The 21,977-nt window shown below is 40.2% G+C and overlaps 1 protein-coding gene across 1 annotated transcript in view; it reads left to right on the forward strand.

Moving 5' to 3' along the window:
* The first annotated feature begins 746 nt into the window (after window positions 1–746).
* Window positions 747–21,977, forward strand: part of LOC134873271 (collagen alpha-1(I) chain-like) — a 54,498-nt gene continuing 33,267 nt past the window's right edge. The window contains exons 1-22 of the mRNA XM_063896755.1: window positions 747–891; window positions 5,884–6,390; window positions 7,366–7,410; window positions 7,789–7,905; window positions 10,047–10,085; window positions 10,208–10,261; window positions 10,704–10,757; window positions 10,839–10,946; window positions 11,037–11,090; window positions 11,901–11,954; window positions 13,569–13,613; window positions 14,548–14,601; window positions 14,693–14,737; window positions 14,832–14,885; window positions 14,983–15,027; window positions 15,121–15,174; window positions 17,610–17,654; window positions 17,732–17,785; window positions 19,326–19,370; window positions 20,314–20,367; window positions 21,313–21,420; window positions 21,618–21,671. Of these exons, the coding sequence (XP_063752825.1) occupies window positions 799–891; window positions 5,884–6,390; window positions 7,366–7,410; window positions 7,789–7,905; window positions 10,047–10,085; window positions 10,208–10,261; window positions 10,704–10,757; window positions 10,839–10,946; window positions 11,037–11,090; window positions 11,901–11,954; window positions 13,569–13,613; window positions 14,548–14,601; window positions 14,693–14,737; window positions 14,832–14,885; window positions 14,983–15,027; window positions 15,121–15,174; window positions 17,610–17,654; window positions 17,732–17,785; window positions 19,326–19,370; window positions 20,314–20,367; window positions 21,313–21,420; window positions 21,618–21,671 (1,782 nt within the window). The 5' untranslated portion in view covers window positions 747–798. The remainder of the gene's footprint in view (window positions 892–5,883; window positions 6,391–7,365; window positions 7,411–7,788; window positions 7,906–10,046; window positions 10,086–10,207; window positions 10,262–10,703; window positions 10,758–10,838; window positions 10,947–11,036; window positions 11,091–11,900; window positions 11,955–13,568; window positions 13,614–14,547; window positions 14,602–14,692; window positions 14,738–14,831; window positions 14,886–14,982; window positions 15,028–15,120; window positions 15,175–17,609; window positions 17,655–17,731; window positions 17,786–19,325; window positions 19,371–20,313; window positions 20,368–21,312; window positions 21,421–21,617; window positions 21,672–21,977) is intronic.

Genomic DNA, 21,977 nt, shown 5'->3' on the forward strand with positions numbered 1-21,977 from the left:
TTTACATGTTTACACCTTTACACAGTCGGTGATTTTTACCTGCAGACGGCAGTTTAAATTGTGTTTCCTTTATCCTGTAATATGACATCATGGCTTTAAACTCCGCACACAGAGCTCTGATTGGTCAGTAGGTACTGCTTTAACTGAGTTGATTTCTTATCTGGAACATAACCTGCTCCGGAACAGGTTAGGTTAAGTTACCATGGAGAGAGTTTACCCTGAACTGACCTCTCTAACCACAAATCCTGCTCCGTCGTACAGGCCTCTGTATTAGGTTAGTTGAAAGCAATAATATTACGTTTGAATAATAAATCTTAGGTTCAACTTTAATATTATTGCTTTCAACTAACCTAATACAGTTATGTGAAATTTGTTCACATGATACTCTTAATTAAAGTCAACGTCTCAGTATTTCAGTGTGGGTAAGGTTACTTTTCACCACTGCTTCTGATCCTGCTCTGGGGTTTGAATGATTCCATTTGAACATACATGGAAAGACGCCAGTGATGAAAACAGTTTTGAAATTCCTGCCTTACTTTATGGAGGAACACAGTATGTGCTGAGGCTTTGATGTGACAGCAGCAGTATGTTATAGTATGCCGGAGATAAGATCTGCCTCAGGGCAAAGGGAGGAGTGTGTGTGTGAGGCAGCATGGAGTAGAGTTAGTATGACAGCAGTGCTGGCTGTGTGTGGACATAGAGTCGGGGAGAGTGTGCAGCTCGTGCTCTCACTCACACTGCATGGGCTGTAGACCCTGCTGGACTGGAGGACAGATGCAGTGAGGACATGCTGTAGACATGTGGATTATGTTAACCTGCGTGCTGGGCTGTCTATCGCTGCAGGACCCTCTCAACAGGGGACTATTTGTGGATGGGCAACAGACAGATATGGTATGTTCCGTAGGGATGGCTCAGAATTTTATTTAATTTCGCATTCTGTTCCTGTTTGTCTAATTATATTTTCATGTAAATTGAATCCTGCATTGACTTAGTCACTTTCAACATTCTGTGCATTACTTAACTTATTGTATTTTTTTTTTCTGACCTGTATACATTTCACTTCATCTGCATTACTTGAACATTGGTCTCGCAACATAATCTGCACTATTTTATTCTAATCTACTACTGATGTGGACAGGGCAGTCGGCAAAGTTTACTCGGACCTGAAAAACTCTACACTATATTTATGATATTTTCACAGTATTGCCTTGCTGTCAGGAAGCTCCGACAGGGAACTGAAGCTGTCTTTGGTGAGAGAGTAAAGCGTTGAAAATATTCAAAATATAGCTTACACTTAAACTGAAATAAAAACATTTGCTGAACCTTTCTTTATGAGAGCTATTTTTAACCCCTGTCTGTTTCTACAAACTGGGAGCAAACCAACAAGTGAGCTACTGTAGATAACACACTGACTATGAGTCAGTCCATCATACAAGAAACACTACATTTTAGGAGCCATCCCTTTTAATAGATCAGAACATCTATGGGGCTGTAACAGTATGAAAGACTCTGGAAGTGACCTTCAGTGAACACAACATCCTTCCATGGCCTTGTGTTTTCTAGGTTTGATGTTCTGAACATTGCACTGGATCATGTGTTATGCAGGATTTGATTACATTTTCCCCCGGTTATTTTGTAATCATTCTTTTAAAATCCAGCCAGTAAGGGCAGGTCTAAATAGATCCATATGTAGCTTGTTGCTCTCTGCCAGCATACATGTGCAATGCAGGCCTCTTTTGTCTCCGATCAGGAGCTCTCTGATGATTTCAAACGGCATGAGAGCATGTTAGCTGAAGTGAAAACTTATGTACACATCTTCATATGTGACCCTCCAGAAAAATCATCACCCGCAAACATGCTTTCTGCAAAGAAATTTTGCTGGTTGTGTTTAGCTCGAAATGATTGAATTTGTTTTGTGGTTCAGCACTTCCTCACATCAGATGTAGTTTAAATGGTTTATTGTTGGTTATAGTCATACAAGTTACATTAAATAAATATCTTTTCTTTTGGCTAATGGTTGCACAACCCATTTGTGACATCACACAGTGGATTTTGCATTATACATTAGGTGACCTACGGAAAAAGAAAACACGATACGTTGTTGTTGCCCTTTAGTTAAGCAAAAAGGACAGTAACTAAAGCGGAATCCCTAGCGTCTTTACAAAGGAACCAGGAGTTGTAGGTGTGAAGTTGTTTTGATTGAAAGGTATTTATTTGACAGTTTTGGTGACATTGAACAGTGGAAGTGTTATGTTTCCTCCATGGTAAGATATGAAACTGCTCTAATACCTAGCAAATCCAAAAATGTTCCCATGCTTCTGTGAGCGACTGCAGGTCAGGGTCTGTCCTCAGAGACAATCTCTAGCATCAGCACGGTTGTTGTTCCCAGAATCGAAGGAGAAGGTTGTTTGATGTTGATGCAAACCTGGTAGCCTCTTACCCATATTAAGGTGACAGATCAGAAAAACCTCCATTTAAAACAAGCCCTTAGCAGATGCTTTGAAATATAAATCATGGGAAATGTATATGTAGCCCCCAAATATTAACAATTGACCAGGCATGAGCTCCTCTAAAAGCTTAAAAGGGTATAAAGAGTTCATCATTGTATTAATAATAATAATAATAATAATAATAATAATAATAATCATTTATATAGCGCCTTTCATGGTACCCAAGGTCGCTTTACAAATAGGGAGGAGAAAAGGGGAGTGGGGGTTAGGGATCAAAGATAGATAGATAGAGATAGAAGATAGAAGATAGAATCGGAGGATGAAACCCTCTTTATTTGTCACATGCATGCACACAGCAGAGCACACACAGTGAAATTAGTCCTCTGCATTTAACCCATCCTAGTACTAGGAGCAGTGGGCAGCTATCGTGCAGCGCCCGGGGAGCAATGGGGAGGGGGGATTGGAGGTGTCCGGTGCCTTGCTCAAGGACTTAGTGCAGAGAAATGTTTTGAGGTGCTTTTTGAACATGGGCAGGGATTGGGCAGAGCGGACGTGGAGTGGTAGACTGTTCCAGAGTGTGGGAGCATTGGCAGAGAAGGCCCTGTCCCCAAAAGTTCGCAATCTGGTGCGGGGAGTGGCCAGCAGGTCCTTGTCAGAGGAGGGGGTTTGTGCTGATATAGAGTTGGGTATCATCAGCGTAGCAGTGGAAGTTGAGTCCATGTTAGCGGATGATATGACCCAGGGGTAGCATGTAAAAAGTCAACAACAGAGGACCTAGCACAGAGCCCTGGGGCACGCCATGGTTGACGGGTGCTGTATGAGAGTTGGAGCCATTTAGGGTGATGAATTGTTTCCGGTCTGTGAGGTAGGACCGGAACCAGGACAGTGCTGAACCACTGAGCCCGATGAGCTCAGAGAGGCGGAGGAGAAGGATGGTGTGGGAGACTGTATCAAAAGCTACATAAGGTCAAGGAGGATGAGGATGGAGATGAGGCCATTGTCGGCAGCAAGCAGAAGGTCATTAGTTATTTATGAGGGCTGTCTCAAAAACAATGTGATGTGAGGTACTCACTGAACTAAATAGATTTACTCAAGTACTGTACAATTTTGAGGGATTTGTACTTTACTTGAGTATTTCAATTCTCCATTAGTCGCCACGCTTACAGGAAGGCCAGCAGGTCCATCTTCTCCTGGTTCCCCTCTATATCCCTAGAGGAAATACAGACATCATGCAGACAGAATCACATGGTGCATGATGTTTCATGTTACATGTTATCAGGTAAATGGAGTACTTTTACTCCACTACGTTTATTTAGTCCCTTTAGTTACTTTACAGATCTGGATTAATGATGGTAAATATGATCAGCCCTTAAATCAGACTTTAGTTCACCTGGAGTAAATCCAGCAGCTACCCTGCAGTATACAAAGCCATTCAAACTAGCTGCACCTTTACCAGCTCTGAAAACACTTTAATGATCAATAATTATAAAACATATCAGAGATATTATTCTGAAATGGACCAATCACACAATGACTACTTTTACTGTCGCTACTTTAAGTACATTTAGATGAGAGTACGTTCTACTTTCACTGGAGGAACATTTTGAATACTTTTACTGTGACAGAGTATTCCTACACTCTGGTACTTCTACTTTACTCAAGTACAAGATTGGAGTACTTCTACTTTTACTCAAGTACAAGATCTGAGTACTTCTACGTTACTCAAGTACCTGATCCAGTCAACAGATTAGGAAATTATTCATCATTATCATTAATCTGGACTGACAAAGGAACGGAGGAAATAGCTTTTGGCTCACCATCTGACTCCCTACAATCCCCATTGTTGATCCATACTGGAAAAATCAAGCAGGTACTTTCATATAAATACTTGGATGTAATGATAAACCATCTGCTGTCATGGAAAGACCATTGAATATGTCTGCAAAAGGAAAAAATATACATTTATTTTCTCAACCGCCATAGGTCTTTCGGGGGGAGAGGACACATTTTGTGTTCTACAGTATTGCAATACTACATGGTACAAGTGTTTGTCCATCGCTTTAAAGTCAAAAATGCTCCACCAGCTGAAGATCTCAAAGATTTTAGGGCAACCCTGTGAGAAACACTATGAATCAGCTGACCATAAATACATATTAACATCATCTCTGACCCCAGCCATGATCTGAACAGTGAATATGAATTGTCACCATCTAATCGGAGGTACAGGGTCCTGCGGTTTCATGAAGTCAGACTGAAGTAGTCAATCCTCAAACTTAATACAGAGCTAAATCCCAGATCTAATGTACGTTAGAGTTTCTTGAGCATGTTTCTCTCAGTCATTGTGATGTTATGTTGAATGTTTGTGTTGATGCAAGTAAAATTTCACACTTGATCTCACAATAAATTGTTATTGTATCGTAGTGTTGAGCAGCGAGGACACATGGCTCAGGTGCAGAGCATCAGGTGTCTGCTGCTGGGAGAGCGGCAGCTACAGCTGGTCCAGGATAAAGGAGCATTGTGTGCCGGCACTGCCTCTTTATCCAGCTTCTTAGCACACAGCTGCTCATCACTATCCCTTCATGTTTGCATCAGGTTGTGTTTGAAGTCTCTCAGCTCCACACTTGTATTAGTGACCTGCGTGGAAAGCCATAAAGCTGCAAGGTCTTTGAGTTCTGTCACAACTTCTCCTCAAGGTGTCTCCTCGTGTGTCCTCATTCCTTCTGTTTTATATCATCCTCTTTAATACGGATATCCAGTTTACTGTACAGTCTTTCAGTATTTACTAAACAGCGCTTTAGACTTTCAGAGTAATACTTGATATTCTGGGCAGGGCTGATGCTGGGCCTTGTTCACCGTCTGTTTTAATAAACACATTTTGTGTGTTGTTTTTATGACCAATTTTTTCTAATTTGTTCTTAGATAAGAACAGAATCTCACACAGTCAGCATATCATTATATATTATGTGATATCCAATAATGTTTTTTGTTATGTGTTGGACATTTTAGATAATTATTTACAATGCATTATGGTCTTTTAAAATAAATAAAAACCACACTTAATCTTCAGCACTGACCGAGTGATGGCATTTCCTGCAGTGTCATTAAATATCCTCTACTGACACTACTGAATATAAAGTTTGATTCAAGCTGACTTCCTGCAGAAGTCCCTCCACAGAATTACTGAAGGTGTATTTACATTTTGAGCCCGTTACTTCAGCTCTTCAGACTTGGTGTTGAGGCCGTTACAATTTCTGTGCGCACACAACTGTGCAGTTTAATGAAATTCTATGGGATCAGCAGGTCGTTTGTGTGCTAATGAGGATTAAGGGAATGCTAGCTGATTCTCAGCCTTTTGCTGTCTGTTTTACAGAGTTGTAATGCTTTGGAATACACACCTTAGTGAATGCACTGTATTTGTCCTCTTTCCCTTCAGGACCATCTGTTAGAGAAGGACTCTCTACACATCGACCATCAAGATGCTGCGGTCCACAGTCATGGCTTTGTACTTGTTGAAGAACCTCACATCATGTTGGCCACTAACAAAAGAGACAGAAGAGTTTATGACATGGAACCCTCTCCAGACATCGAAAAGTCAGATGAAAACATCCAAACTAATTCAACAGACTCAGCCTCATACAGTGGAGACAACCTAAGCTCACTGGAGTCACTGACACAAATGTCTGAGGAGAAATCTCATAAACATAATCTACGGATGGATGGGAACATGATTCCAGTGATGACGTCAAAGGAGTATTGGGAGACAAATAGCCATGACCCTTTAGGAAACAATAATGGGGGGCAGCATTCCAGTCTGCTGCACATGGAGTCCTTGGCATCTGTTGGTGCTGTCGGAACAGGGCTCATCATTTATGGATCAGACAACAGAATCTACCAAATCCACAGGGGACCTTCTGGTCTAACAGGAGCACCGGGACAGAGAGTAAGCATCTCTTTAAGATGGAATCTAATAATCATACACATTAGGGGTTGCATTTTAGTTCCAAATAAACCATTATGGATGGAATCATTTTGTAGGAAGTTCTCAAAGTAAAGTTTGATGAGAGCATTAATTCTGCCATCACTTACAACAGATTATCAGCTTTTATGCAAAGTCCACTTTTTTATGTCTAATACAGCATAATATATTTCCACTCTCTGTTGAGAGATTCTCAAAGTCTCAGGAAAAAAGACCCCCTCTCTTTTGGTCCTGATCTATCTCCATAAAAACCTTTTTTGAAAATCAGCTGATCAGATTTGGTGACTTTATGATGTCACAATTTTTTTTGTGGGGGGATTTTGCAACTATTAGCCAATAACCAACCAAGGTAACACCCGCCCACCTTAGCACCCGAATTTCCTCCTAGAGAGATTTTTTTTTAAAACCAATCATCTCTCAGAGGTGCGTGGCCAGCAGCAGCTCATTAACATTTAAAGCTACACACACAGAATCAGCACTTTTGGAACAGGGCTGAAATAGAGGTGTTTATGGGATGCTACGATGATCTGTTCGGTGTTTCAGTCAATCACAAACAGGTCCTGTATTTATCTGAGACCTGTAATATATTGTTGAAGAACAGTATAATAGGGGACATTTAAAGGACAAGGCTGGTGTTAGTCTATATTGTTGTTATTGTCAAGAAATCCCACACTGTGTCTCGGCCCCTCCCCGTGGCTCTGTAGCACAGCTTAACACTGGTGGTACCAATATATCATCAGTGGTGAAAATGGTTTCTTTTCTAAATACAGAGTGGCTTATGTAAAGCCCAGAGGACCTCTCTTTAAAGGGCTTATATTTAGCTGTGAGCGGAGAGACCATAGTGACCAAGACACTGTAAATGATGCCAGACAGCAGGCCTGCCAGTCATTGCCAAAAAAATCACATGGTAAGAATACTCAATCATTATTGTTGTTGCAGGGATGTGCTGGGAGAGAAGGCTTTGTTGGATTCAAAGGAGACAAGGTAAGATATTCAATGGCAAAGTATGCAATGGTGTTTGCTGATTTTTAAGTTACCGTATAAAAGTGTATTCATATATCATGCCATGCATCAGGGCCAGCATACAAGTTGCAAAGCTACAGATTAGCTCTGGGATCTCTTTTCGGATATTTGCTATGATACACAGATTGTGAAGATGATTTATCGGAAGTGTTGCTTTTGACCATGAACCATGAGCTTTTCCTCCTGACATGCTCAAAGTGCCTGACTGATGTTTGGTTTTATTTGGTTTAACCAATAACCTTTCCTTTTTTAAAATACTTACAAAGAGTACATTTCCTTAAAACACTCATGAAATATCTGTTCAATTCACTGGCAATCTCTGTTTCTTTTCTCCTGTAGGGCTCTGCAGGTATTCCAGGCTTGGATGGGAGGAGAGGGGATCCGGGGCCTCCAGGACCTGCAGGACTTCCCACTCTCTACCTATGGGGGTCTGAGGAGGACTGGACTGGTTTTAGAGTAAGTCTAAATGCCAACACACACACACACACACACACACACACACACACACACACACACACACACTGCAATTCAGCTGGAACTACAGGGAACCCCTAAGGGATTGGATCATGCTGTAGCAGCAATACACCGTCCATTTTTAGTTAATGTGTTCTTTTGGGGTTGTTGTGATGGAAACTTCTGAAGCAATGGAGACTCAGAGAGATACGGGGAGAGCTGGAACTTTGATGGCAAACACTGAAGGTTTATTCTGAAGTTAACGGCCGGAAAATTGACAAGACATTTGCTGCAGCCACGAGGTGACAGAGCAGTTGCCCGACCAATTCTGAAGATCTCTACTGCAGTCTGAGGTTTTAACTAGTTTGGAGTTTATAATCAACATTCCTCATCAGTGAGACTAAACAAAGGATCCTGAATCTAACTAGAGCGGTCATCCATGGAAAAGAATGTACGACATGGACCTATGTTCCAGAAAAGAGGGGCTTCTAGACGTCCCTAAAAATAAACTATCTGATGTCATGCTGGGTCATAGACTGGCATCAACAAAGCGCCCAAGCTGCCCCTCCTGAAGGGAGATTACAGCGACCCCGAAGGCTGAAGACCTATGCCATGGGAACACAGACAGAGGAAGGAGAAAATGATGAACTGTGTCAAAGGTTAAACACCTAAGCCAAAACATTCCCTAACAGTTGTCACAAACCAACGTGTTAAATGTCCTCACCACATTTAACCTATTCCTGACTGCTAATGACATTCTCTTGAAATGCTGAAGTATTATTCAGCTGCTCTTGAATAAAAAAGAAATGAGTTAACAACAGCTGGAGTCTTCATAAAAAACCTCTCTGTGTAAGCTAACAGCTAACATCCCGTGATACCTCAAGACTATTAAGAACTTTTCCAATACTCCAACACACGCTCACACCTTCCTCCAGGCCCTGATAAAGAATTGGGATCACCTAGGAGAGGCAGTACCTGGAGGGGGGATGACACACACACATGCATGTGAATGCACTGATTTTATAGAGACGATGATCACATGGAAATAGATTGATGCAGTAGGTATTACCATGTGAGTGTGTTTGGATCTTCTGACTGCAATTGCATCGGGCAGCTGGAGCTCATCCAAGCCTCCGCCGGGTCAGACGGCCACTCTGCGTTTTGCCCAGGTATGGGAGCGGGTCTGCTCTGTGAAAGGCCTCAGTGTTGCTGTCCCAGAGCACACTGAAAGCTCTGAGTGCTTAGGGAGGTCCAGGCCTCACTGCCACACTGAGCTACTACTCCACAGGTTTGGCCCGCCTCCACCCATACCCCCACTGCAGCACCATAGCCAAGACAAATATGACCAGAAGCAGCAGAGCTGGGTGGTGGAATGAACCAGAAGGACTCCTCTGTGCTGAGGTGTAAGCCTCTTGACTCCTAGACTCCAGCTCTGACAACCCTCAGAGCACTGACTGCGTGGAGGTCTCAACACTTTGTCACACACTCATGTCTTGGCTCCATCTGCAGACTCAAGTATTACAAGTCATGAAGCGTGAGGGCCCAGTCCACCAATGAGGTTATAGTAGATCCTGATGGCTCTATGTTGAGTGCTTTAATAAAATGCCCATTCTGTGAGCTTCGTTTTTGTGGGAACTCAAAGCTGCCACCGACAAAAGTTGTATTTATCAATCAGACCTGATCTAAAAAAAAGACAGAAAGACATAGTATCTTGCAGAGACAAACGCCTTCATTGCCCAAATTTAATCCTGCTGTCTTGGGCTTCGAACAGGTAATAATATTCAACACATCCTCTTCAGGAAGTTAAGACCCAGTGAAATCACTTTATTCTGCAGGTATTTTGTGTGACTAATATCAGCCCGAAAAAAACTGAAATGCTCCTGATGTAAAAAGTATATATTTTCAATATTTGAACTATTTCAGTCTATAAGAGTTTAAAATACTACAAATAAAAATAGTAATAATAATTGTTTTGTTCAGTACCATGATGTTTAATTTTTGGTTTTGAGTAAACTATATGTAACCAACACAGCGACTCATTGTTTACTCCCTTGATTACTTTCAGCTATAACGTCACCATGTATACTGTATTATTGTGTAGATTATACCAATTCTAATTTCTAATTGTGACTGCCTTTTTTCAGAGATCAGCCTTCTATCAGATGCTAAGAGTTGGCTGGCCGGTGAGTGGTTTGGATTTCAGATTGAATCAGAGATCCTGAATCAGAGATCCTGAATCAGAGATGCTGAATCACAGATCCTGAATCGGAGAGTGTCACTGATTTATATTTCCCTCTCTCTTTAGGTGCAGCCTGGCCCACCTGGACCAATGGGGGAAATTGGCCCCTCTGGCCCTCCAGTAAGTGTAATTTCCATCATGCTGACAAAGAACTGAGCATAGTGTTGTTCTTGATTTTATTCCTACCTTTTATCATGAACATATAACTTTCACCCGCTCTGGAACAAGCACATTTGAATGTATATTTAACCCTGATCATGAATCTGTGAGTTTAACTCATGTTGTTTTTGTTATTTCTATTCAAACTGTTGCTACATGTTTATTCTTACTATTTATAATTTATATTTGTTTTAACTCATTGTATTTCATTTTTATTTTCTTAGTATACTTGTGTGGGTTCTCCTTCTGTTGCTACACCTGCATTTCCCTACAGGGATCAATAGAGGTCCATCTTGTCTTATCTTCTCCTCTTTCTTTCCCATTATATGTCTCTGCTTTATAATGTCATATGTAAATGAAAGTATTTTTGAAGTTGCTTTTTAAGTATTTTTTTATCATTAAGGGTATTCCTGGAGCTGCTGGGAGCAGAGCGACACCAGGACAGAGAGGGGACATGGTAAATGTTTGAACTGAAGATCCTCTCTTTTACATTAGTTGCTTCATCATACCTGGTGACATAATATCATTTGATTGCTAGGGTTACCATGGGCATAAGGGCGCCCCAGGTCCGACAGGGAGGGGGGGCAGGAATGGCAATCAAGGAGAGGATGGTCACTGTGGGCCACCAGGGCTACCTGGACTGCAGGTCTGGACTACCAGTGACACATGTACCAGTTGCCCAGGGATTAGTCTGCACCACTTGTTTGCATTGCAGTTGATTTGTTTTTCCCATCAGGGTCCCAGAGGCTTTACGGGAGAAGGGGCTTCTCAGGGGGTAAGAGGAGAGAAGGTGAGTGATGGAGCCTGGGACTAAGGGTTTACAGGTCAACTGTTCCCATAAGTAAGTGGTCTATACAACAAAGATTAAACTTAGTGTCTTGCCTTTCTATAAATACATATTGCTCAATGATTGCAAAGTGTCTTGTACGCATGCTTGTTGTGCTAACATTAAATAATTACGCATCTGTCAGTCAGCTGTGTATTTGAGATAAAGGTGGTGCCTCAAGTGTTTATTCCCCCTGTTCATATTGGCCAAGTCCAAGATCCTTGGATAGTGAGTCCATGTAGAACTACAGTGAAAGCATGGTGAAATAGAGAGGGAATCTTTGGGTCAAAATGCTGTCATGTTTGAAGGTGTAACTTGAGACAGCTGGAGCCATATCAACTTCAGATACACTTTGAATGTAAAGAGCCAAGGAGTGTGGATTGAAAGCACATCAGGAATAAACCGTTTCTTTAAAGGAGCCGGGGACATGATTGCAGTACTCCTCAGTTTGAGAACACTATTATTTGGTCCTTATTTTCTCATTAAATAAGGAAAATGTTGATCGGTAAGGGCATTCAATGCATTACTCAAATTTAGAAAATCATCTTGTCCTCCTCACTTATAGGGATTTTTTGTAGAAGGCTGTTTATTTTTCTTGATAAAAGCTTGTCATTTTGCAAAATAAAAAAAGTACACAATTTTTCATTACCTTTAAACATTGTTCAAGACAGTTGCATTAGCGATTTTACATAAGCCTGGGATTATACTGGTGTGTTCGTGGCCAATATCTGCATCAGGGCATGAACTTTGTCCTCTCTGTGTTCTGGACTGCAGGGATTCCCTGCTGAGCCTGGACCGACCGGGGACAGAGGGAGAGTTGGGGAGAAGGTAGTGTAATGAAATAGTTTTATAAATATAAGCCTGTTCTGCTGTAATCCTGTACTCCTTTAGATGAGCTGCAGAGATATTTAAGGTTGGACTACATCACCATCTAGTGGCTGGACCTCTAATCAGAATCAGAAACAGGTTTATTGCCAAGTTTACACATACAAAGATTGTGGTTATACCAAAACACTATGTTCATTATATATTGCCAAGTATAATAAAATAACATATGTGAAGTACTTTTTTATCAAAATGGAAAGCTGTGTAAATACTAAGAGTGGTAGCTTGTGTAAAAATGTGCAAAATGAAAAAAATATATATATATATTAGAAAATATTATTACCAAGGCTACCACATTTACTACAAATCTACTTCTGTTTGCACGTCATATATTCTTTTACAGGGTCACTTTTATTAAATGTTTCATATCTGGCTTGAGTATTTTGAGTCAATATAAGTACAACCCAGTGTTTTATATTATTAATGAAATGTGCCTGGGTAAAAACATTGTGGTCAGATGTGGGAGAAGTATTCTGATCTTGTACTTGAGTAAACGTAGAAGTATTCAGATCTTGTACTTGAGTAAAAGTAGAAGTACTCAGATCTTGTTCTTGAGTAAAAGTAGAAGTACTCAGATATTGTACTTGAGTAAAGGTAGAAGTACTCAGATCTTGTACTTGAGTAAAAGTAGAAGTACTCAGATCTTGTACTTGAGTAAAAGTAGAAGTACTCAGATATTGTACTTGAATAAAAGTAGAAGTACTCAGATATTGTACTTGAGTAAAAGTAGAAGTACTCAGATATTGTACTTGAGTAAAGGTAGAAGTACTCAGATCTTGTTCTTGAGTAAAAGTAGAAGTACTCAGATCTTGTACTTGAGTAAAGGTAGAAGTACTCAGATCTTGTACTTGAGTAAAAGTAGAAGTACTCAGATCTTGTACTTGAGTAAAAGTAGAAGTACTCAGATATTGTACTTGAATAAAAGTAGAAGTACTCAGATATTGTACTTGAGTAAAAGTAGAAGTACTCAGATCTTGTACTTGAGTAAAAGTAGAAGTACTCTGATCTTGTTCTTGAGTAAACTAGCAGTACTCAGATCTTGTACTTGAGTAAAAGTAGAAGTACTCAGATCTTGTACTTGAGTAAAGTAGAAGTACCAGAGTGTAGGAATACTCTGTCACAGTAAAAGTATTCTAAATGTTCCTCCAGTGAAAGTAGAAAGTACTCTCATCTAAATGTACTTAAAGTAGCGACAGTAAAAGTAGTCATTGTTTGATTGGTCCATTTCAGAATAATATCTCTGATATGTTTTATAATTATTGATCATTAAAGTGTTCTCAGAGCTGGTAAAGGTGCAGCTAGTTTGAATGGCTTTGTATACTGCAGGGTAGCTGCTGGATTTACTGCAGGTGAACTAAAGTCTGATTTAAGGGCTGATCATATTTACCATCATTAATCCAGATCTGTAAACTAAAGGGATTAAATACATGTAGTAAAAGTACACCATTTACCTCTGAAATGTAGTGGAGTAAAAGTACACCATTTACATGATAACATGTAACATGAAACATCATGCACCATGTGATTCTGTCTGCATGATGTCTATGTTTCCTCCAGGGATATAGAGGGGAACCAGGAGAAGATGGACCTGCTGGCCTTCCTGTAAGCGTGACGACTAATGGAGACTATTCAAAGGGGCATTCCTCTGATCTGGGGAGGGGGGTTACATTTTAAATCCTGCGAATATAACCATGATGAGAATATCTGGTATAGTTGGGAGACTGTTATTGATATTGTTGACCAATGTTATTCTGCAAGCAAGGGTCTGTCATGACTCCACATAGAAGGGCCTTTGCTTCTTAAATTAATAATTATATTCCATCAATAAATCTCCCCGCTTACGTTTCATGGTCAATTGTGGTTGGCATGGAAACTACAATCCTAAAGTCACTTCTCCCACACTTGCATGTTTTCATCCATAAAACCCAGGAATGATTTAGCATTTCTGCACCTCAGGGTCTCTTCTGAATCAATGTTTTTTTGGTTCGATGACTAAGTAAGGTATGTAGTTAAACAACTTTATAAAATGTTCACTTTTTGTTCTTGGAAGAAACTAGTAAAAATGTTAAAGCTTGAGAAGCTCAAGTACAAGATCTCAAGCTTTCACATGTCTTAAAATTGACGTCGCTACCTGGTGTTCTAAATGAAACTACAGAGGTTGTTGGAGACTTTAAACATCATGAGTCCATCATGTTTAAAATCCATTATCTCTAGTATTAAATAAATATAAACCCCCTCGGCTTTTTGTCTGGGAAGAAACGATATATATTTTTGAAATATATTTTATGTTTATGTTAAAGTTTTTTTTATTTGGTAGGTGTAACTTGATCTTATCATTTATTTAAACTCAATGGAACACCTTCACATTACCACTCCAAATCCCAAAGAAATAGTTCATATTTCTAAAACGTATAAAACAAAATAAGGCAATATATCCTTACATTTGAAAAACTGTGATAAATATTTGTGTAAAGCAGTTCATGCCAAGATATAAATCAACTTGATGTAAAATATGACTGCACTTTGCGCTTATCAGGGTTTTGTAGGTAGACGAGGCCATCAGGGGCGTCCTGGACCTGCAGGGCCACAGGTAGGACATCTGTTAAACTGGATTGTTCTGATTGTGTCTTTACTCCCTTCACTGAAATGTCTCACTGTAAGCATTTCTCCTTTTGAATTAGGGAGACTCTGGACCTGATGGGATGAAGGGTCCTCCAGGACCAGAGGTGAGCGTGCAGTGGTTCCACTAACTTGAACAGTCTCCAAATAACAGCTAACTGCTGATGAAGAGCTTCCTCATTTTCAGTCTAACTCTTGCAGGGTGCACCAGGGGCCACAGGTGGTGTAGGACGTCCCGGACTGAATGGGTCTGAGGTAAGTTAGCAGAAAAAAACATGAAATCATTTTAGTTTACATCTGCAATAATAATTACACATCCTTCTTAACAGATGTTTTTCTTCCTCCTGTACAGGGGGATCAAGGTCCAACTGGTCCAAGGGGCCGGAAAGGTCCCCCAGTATGTTTTTCCATTTCACCTTTTAGACTGTAGACCTGTGGACGGAGGATCAATGCTGCAGTGTTATGACAGATCTTTTCATATCTCTGTTAGGGCCTGTCCGGAGCAGCTGGAGAGACTGGCTCACCTGGACCTCGAGGGGCTCAGGTAAATTCAATCAAAGAAAGAATAATTCAATCTGTAGATTGTTCAAACTTATAAGAAGTTTATGGTATTTATGTTATCTTGCAAAACCTTCAGGCAATTACTTTAATCCAGGTCCCCCAGACAATTCCTAGAATTAGAAGTTTAAAATATACACAAGTTAGATATGAATGGAGACAGGCAGATGTTGGGGGGGATGTAGGGATATGGGATGAGAGGGAGGAAGGGATGATGGGATGATGGAGGGGAGGGATGATGGTTCAAGAGGGATGTCTGGATGACAGGATGTAATGATTGAGGGATGAATGGGTGTAGGCGTGTATCATTAAACGGGGTCGACGGGTGAAAGGATGAAGGAGTTTGGCTAAGTGTGAGGTAGGAGGGGAACTGTATGGGTACGGTTGAATGATCAAAAAAATCAGCTCCTATCGTCTATTCCTATCTTCTATTCTATGACCTTTGCGTGAAACTTCACGGGGTTAAGGAATAGTGGATAGGAGAACTCAAAATGACTTAGGAAAAGAGACTGTGGTGCTTTGAGAATCCGACTGCACTTACACTATCCCACGTATTTATGATGAAGGACGTTATTAATGTGCGTCTGCTGTGGGGAACTACAGCTTCTATAAAGCGGACTACTGAAAGTGCATCTACTCTGCACCGTGCTCTCTGATGGTGCTGTTTTATGCTTTATGAACGAGGACAACAGAGAGGCATACAGTATGTTCTTCATTACAAAGGTTGGAACACATTAACCCACATGAATCCAAATACGTATGATTATATGAAAATATTTAAAATCAATACAAATGAGTTTATTATAAACTAGTTATGCCTTAACCTATCACTTTGAATATCACAATTCAAACATGTTTTGAAATGTTTAAGAAACCCCACACAGATCAGTAAACAAAGAAATGAGGACTTTATTTGATCATTTCAGTTAAAAAGTAACGTTCATATTTCTCCTTTTGATTAATATAGAGCTGAACGTTCAAAACAAAGCACTTTAGAAAGTTACATGATACGCATTTCTCGTCACGATCGGCTGTTTCCGTGAACGGTCGAATGTTTCCTAAAGGAAGGTCCAGTGTTTCCTAAGATAAAGGAGGTTATAAAGGAAGTTTCAGAGCTCCTTTCCTATCATCTAGAGAATTCAATCAGCTCTTATCATGGCTGCCACTGAGGTTCTTCCAGGTCATTTCACTCGGTTAGTAACCTTCCTAAGCTAAACAGACTAGTCGACCACAACCTATGAGTGGAAAGGGAGAGGGGGGTGGGTTGAGAGAAGAGAGACGAGGTTTGGCCGGATATAAATAGACTTAGCCGGGATTAGAGACGCGCTTGAGGCGTAGCCATGCTCCTGAACCTAGGTTAACAAGTTAACTTCATCTATTGTACCTTGAACTTAAAGATCAGCTTGGATCTGTGTTGAAGATTTCCTTAGTTTCTTTTTGATCTTGGGCCAAAGTTCCCCTTACAACAACGTCAAGATATGTTGGCTACAGTCCCAGAGGACTTCAACTTCTCAGTAATATTAGCATCACTGTCAGAGGATCACATAACCTTTACATAGACGATGCCTGGCTATTCATTAGGTCCAGCGTGATGCACACAGGCACCTTTTTATAATAACTTTTATTATTGATTGGGCAATATTCACAATTTAAATCCCATTAATACATTCCCACGTTTCTTACTCTTCATACTGCACTGATGCTAAAGCAGATAGAAGGCTTTAAACGGTTGAATAATACCCATCATGTATCAAAATAGTTCAGCTGTTTTCTTTTACAGTAAATTAAACCAGCATCCAGTTTAGCATCGGCTTTCCAAATATAAAATTACCATAAATTAAAGTTTATGTCACTGTTTGCTGGGTTGTGAATGTTGATTAAATGTATTCCTCATATTCCATCTTCCATTTCAACTAGTATTCACACTCATATTCTTCATGAATAGCCTTTTCTAGTTGGGATGGAAATGATCTTTTGGCTCATTAGCTGGAAACACACGTGAAGACGCCAGACTATTGGAAGTGATGTCGTGCAACACTGATATTTTCATTGGAGGAACCAAACACTGTAATTACAAAAAAAGAACACAGTGTGTGCATAATGCACGCTCTGCATATTTACATGAATCTTACGTTGGATATAAACATATCTGTAGTCAAACATCTGCTCTGCAAACACACACAGCTAAAGATTAAGATGGAGGTCACAGTGTGAGCTGTGACCCAACAGTGACCGTTCAGTGACCGTTCAGTGACCGTTCAGTGACCCAACAGTGACCCAGAACTACTTTAATACTTCCTAACATGATGAAGGACATTTTATTATAAAAATATGCATAAAGTCTAATATTTTAATATATACAATTTTGTTTAGATAGGAATTAGCTAAAAACACTGTGTACTATTGTTTTGTTTTTATCAGGGTCAGCAAGGAAACGGTGGCCCTTCAGGTCCAAAAGGGGAGATGGTGAGTCTCAGTGCGGTTGTGTTTGTGGTCTCATTGAATCATGAATGTGCTGAATCAAAGCCTTTGTTCTCTCACAGGGTGAAACAGGACCTATGAGAATGATCGGATTACCAGGCATCGAAGGACCCATGGTGAGTCAACTTGGGCTTGTCTTAAGCGACCTGAGATTTGAGACAACCTTTGAAAGCCTTTAGACCTGACTTTAACTTGATTTCATTAAGACTTGAGAGTTAACTTTATCTTTATTCAACTTGATATTTGAAAATACTTTATTCTTAACTCTCCATTGTTTCAATTTAAGACATAACTTGACTTGACTTGATAACTTAATTCTGACCCGTGAGGACTCACTCACAGATTTTCTCTGGCAATGTTGATAACTTAATTGGACTTAACTTGATCAATTTGATTTGTGATAAATCATAAGTATCTCAAACATGCACATTAGCAGTACTGATTAAGTGTTATGTTCAGTGAACACATTCACCTCCTATAGATTGTATTTTAATCCGATCATCTGAAAGGAGCAGTCCATAGATGCATGCATGAGCTTTTGGCATTTTCATCCATGTGGATAACATCTGACTCAGCCATTCCTTGTTGACATGAATCTCTCCTTCCTTTCCGTTGGCTGCCAGAGTTTGTTAGCTCTTATATAGAAAACGCAGCTCAAATCTTAATGACACCAAATGCTTTGTAAACACCGTTAGCTTACAGTTTGTAATCAAGCCCTGAAAAAGTTGGAGCGTAAGCCCCAAGAGGAACCCTGCCATGTTGTTTTGTTTATTGTTGTAGCCTGCTTCTACATAGTCACAACTTTAAAAAGATTCACACGTTTTCATGAGGGTCCCACTCTAAGGTCAATTTTCTCTCAAAGTCATAGTGCCATCTAGTTGAAAGTTACTGTTGCTGCACTTTGACCGACAGCTCTTACAGGTTAACCAATGTTAAGACCTTCAGCGTGCCACACTGAAAGGCTATGCGCTTTACATGGACCGCGTTCAAGTGGCGATGCATTGATCGCCATGAAACAGAAAGTCATTTTTTTAGAACTTAGGCATGCATGCACACGCCTGGAAATTTGCTCACATAATAAACAATGATGAACTTAGCTAACTGATACGGTTATAGTTTTTAGGTTTGGCAAGGCGGCACAATAGCACCCCCTACAAAAGGAAGCGGCTCTCACTGAACGTTCACCTAGATGTATGATATGCCAGGCATGTGTATCACAAGTAGACTTAAAAAAGGTTATTGTCTAAAACTAACAGGAATATGGCCATTTTGAATTTGTGATTATTATTTGTACTTTTCAAACTACAGATTAACTCTGATCTCATCCTTTGCTCAGCACACAGAGTGGACAGTGTAGATGGTGCAAGGGTCACAATACATGGTTCCAGGGCACACTGTATGCATAAGAAATGTTCACATGTGCTCCACCTGTGATGGAAACTTACTGCTGCTTCAACATCGTCCTGGAAGTACCCCCAACATGCTTGGATGTGCAAGGGCCCTTTGATTGTTGCTTGCTGCTTTAATTTGTGTTGTATTCTCAAAAGTAGCAATGGAGAGGAGTCTCACATTAAAATCCCACAGCAGGGAATAAGGAGACAGCTGTGATGTTAGAGAAAGCAGAAATGTTCCACATATGTCCATTTTGTCTTGTAGGGGAGGTTTGGTGATCCCGGTCCAAGAGGCTTCCCAGGGGGCACAGTAAGAGCAGAGTTTTGTTTTATATCGCTTGTTATGTTGCATATTTAGGTTACCCTGTTGAGGGGTGTTTATTCTCAGTTTGAGCAGCAGGATGTCATCAATATGAAGGGTATGTATCACCTCTGCAGAAAGATCAGAACATGTTGTGGAGCTAACACACCGTAATGCTTGCTCAGTTTTAGACATCCAGCAGACATCCAGAAACTCATGTGAAGAACCTGCCTTCAGTATCCACTCCCTTTGATGCTCAGGTTATCTTTTTTTTTAACACAATATTTGTAACCGTAATTAAATGAGACTAATTCAAATGAGTTAGTGATTCATCATTTCATTTACTTCACACACTCGACCCATGAACACATATAAAAACACCTGAACTGACAATACAAGGGGACAAAAGTAACAGATATAAAGAAGTATAAATGTATACATTAAAGTAAATAAATGAACAAAACGACAAATACAAAAGCACCCTGCATCCCAACTGTTGAAAATGGCCTTGTATTCAAGAAACCCAGTAAAAGATTCTAAACTCAAGCTACCTTTGGCTGTGTCAGTGAGCCCACTTCACAGGATTTCTTTCACCCATACGTTTAGCTCGCAGTAGTCCAAAGCCAATCAAATCTAACTGTAAAAATAAAGGAATCCAGGTAGCGACCTCATTGCCTTTCAAGAACACCTCTGCTCCAGCAATCTCACAAAATTGTAACCACAATAGTTTTTTCTAAACATTTTGTAACTAATGAATGGTCCCCAGCACAGTGAAATATCAGACCTCGTCCTTTTAAACATTTCATTTGAGTGCTCAGGTTACAGCAGGTGTAGGTCAGGATGTTAGGGCTTACTGGCTGTCTTACTGACATCAGTGAGAGAGAAGTTAAACTCAACATGATTTTAAAGGGGAAAAAAACTATGTTCATGTTTAATTCAAATAATTTTTAAGGGCTTCAGAGGACTGGATGGTGAACAAGGCGACGCTGGACCCAATGGAGACCAAGTAAGAGCAAGACATCATCGTGATGACATGTAATTAAACGATATACGTGTTTCAGGTTTACAGTCTAGTTGCCAGCAGTGTGAACCCGGAAATGTTGAGTCCCACAAGGTTTTATGTTATAGTGCGAGTCCCCAGCACATAGAAAATGCAGGATCATAACTTATATGTTAACAGATAAATAATGGCTTGGAAAATGTTGGTTTTGTTGTTTTTTAGGTATATTGAGGATATATTGCGGATGTTGACATTTTTAGGATAAAAAATGGCAGTTTTGAGTCCCTTAAATCTTTAAACTCAACTCAAAATAAGCCCACTCGGAGTTCATATATGATCGCTTTCTGGTTAAAACTGCCATATCTGATCCTGTTTTGGCCAATCCATTTCTTAACTATTGTCTACATATGCTAATTAATGCTAACTAACGAAACTTATGCTAATTGTGCAAATTGCCCAATATATGCAGGTTAGCATCCAGCAGTTTCTATGCGCTGGGGATCCGTACTGTACATTTTCATCGTAAAACTTTAGGGTTCACAATAGGACTTTTTGTGCTGGCAAACAGACTATTATGGGATGTAGATATTCAGAGAAGTAAAATATGTCTACCAAGAACCACTTTAGTTTGAATTGACATTTTAAAAGTGGGCATTAAGGCCGTCGTATAGCTCAGTGGGTAGAGCTGGCGGCCATATACTGGGGTTTGATCCCCATGCGGTGGACTCGGGTTTGAATTTTGCCGTGCGTCATCTGTGTCTCCCCATTTCTCAACTGCACTATATCAAAGGCACTCGTTGCCCAAAGAAATCTTTTTAAAAAGTGGCCATTGAAAATCTCGGTCTATATCTGATTTAAGGGGGGCCAGTGTTACCTTAGGGTCAGACTGCATGTCCCACAACCCCAAGACAACACCCCTTTTTGGACTAAACATCCTAACTTCACCCTCAGGGCCCCCTCGGTGCTGCAGGGATCCAGGGTCGTCAGGGGGAGAGGGGTGAACGTTGCCCCTCAGGTATCCCGGGGGTGAGAGGTCAACCGGGATCCAGAGGAAGAGAGGTGCAGTTATCATCATATATATATATATATATACGCCATTCAGCTACTTTACAATTCATTGAAAAAGGGTTCATATAAGGAGGTATTTCACTTTCATCTCTTTAAAGTTACCCAACACATCCATTCTCCACAAACATCTTTTTTTAGACTTTACAGCTTGGTGGAAGAGCATGATTCTGATGAGTGTGTCTCCCCAGGGTGAAGACGGGGAGGCTGGTGGTCCTGGAGAAATCGGGACACAGGGCTCAAAGGTCGGAGTCTTTAATGCTGTAGTACCAATATAAACCAGCGTGTCTGCAGGGACATTTGTAACATCGGCTTCAGTCTGACAGTTATGACAAATGATATGAAATAATATTCAGCTCTGAAAAAAATTAAGAGACCACAGCAAAATGATAAGTTTCTCTGGTTTTAATATTTATAGGTATGTCTTTGAGAAAAATGTAAATGTGTGTTTACTCTTTAAACCACTGACAACATTTCTTCCAAATTTCAAATAAAAATATTGTCATTTAGAGCATTTATTTGCAGAAACTTCAAACTGGTCAAAATAACCA

The sequence above is a fragment of the Eleginops maclovinus genome, chromosome 12 (assembly GCF_036324505.1).
Source record: "Eleginops maclovinus isolate JMC-PN-2008 ecotype Puerto Natales chromosome 12, JC_Emac_rtc_rv5, whole genome shotgun sequence".
Lineage (NCBI taxonomy): Eukaryota > Metazoa > Chordata > Actinopteri > Perciformes > Eleginopidae > Eleginops > Eleginops maclovinus.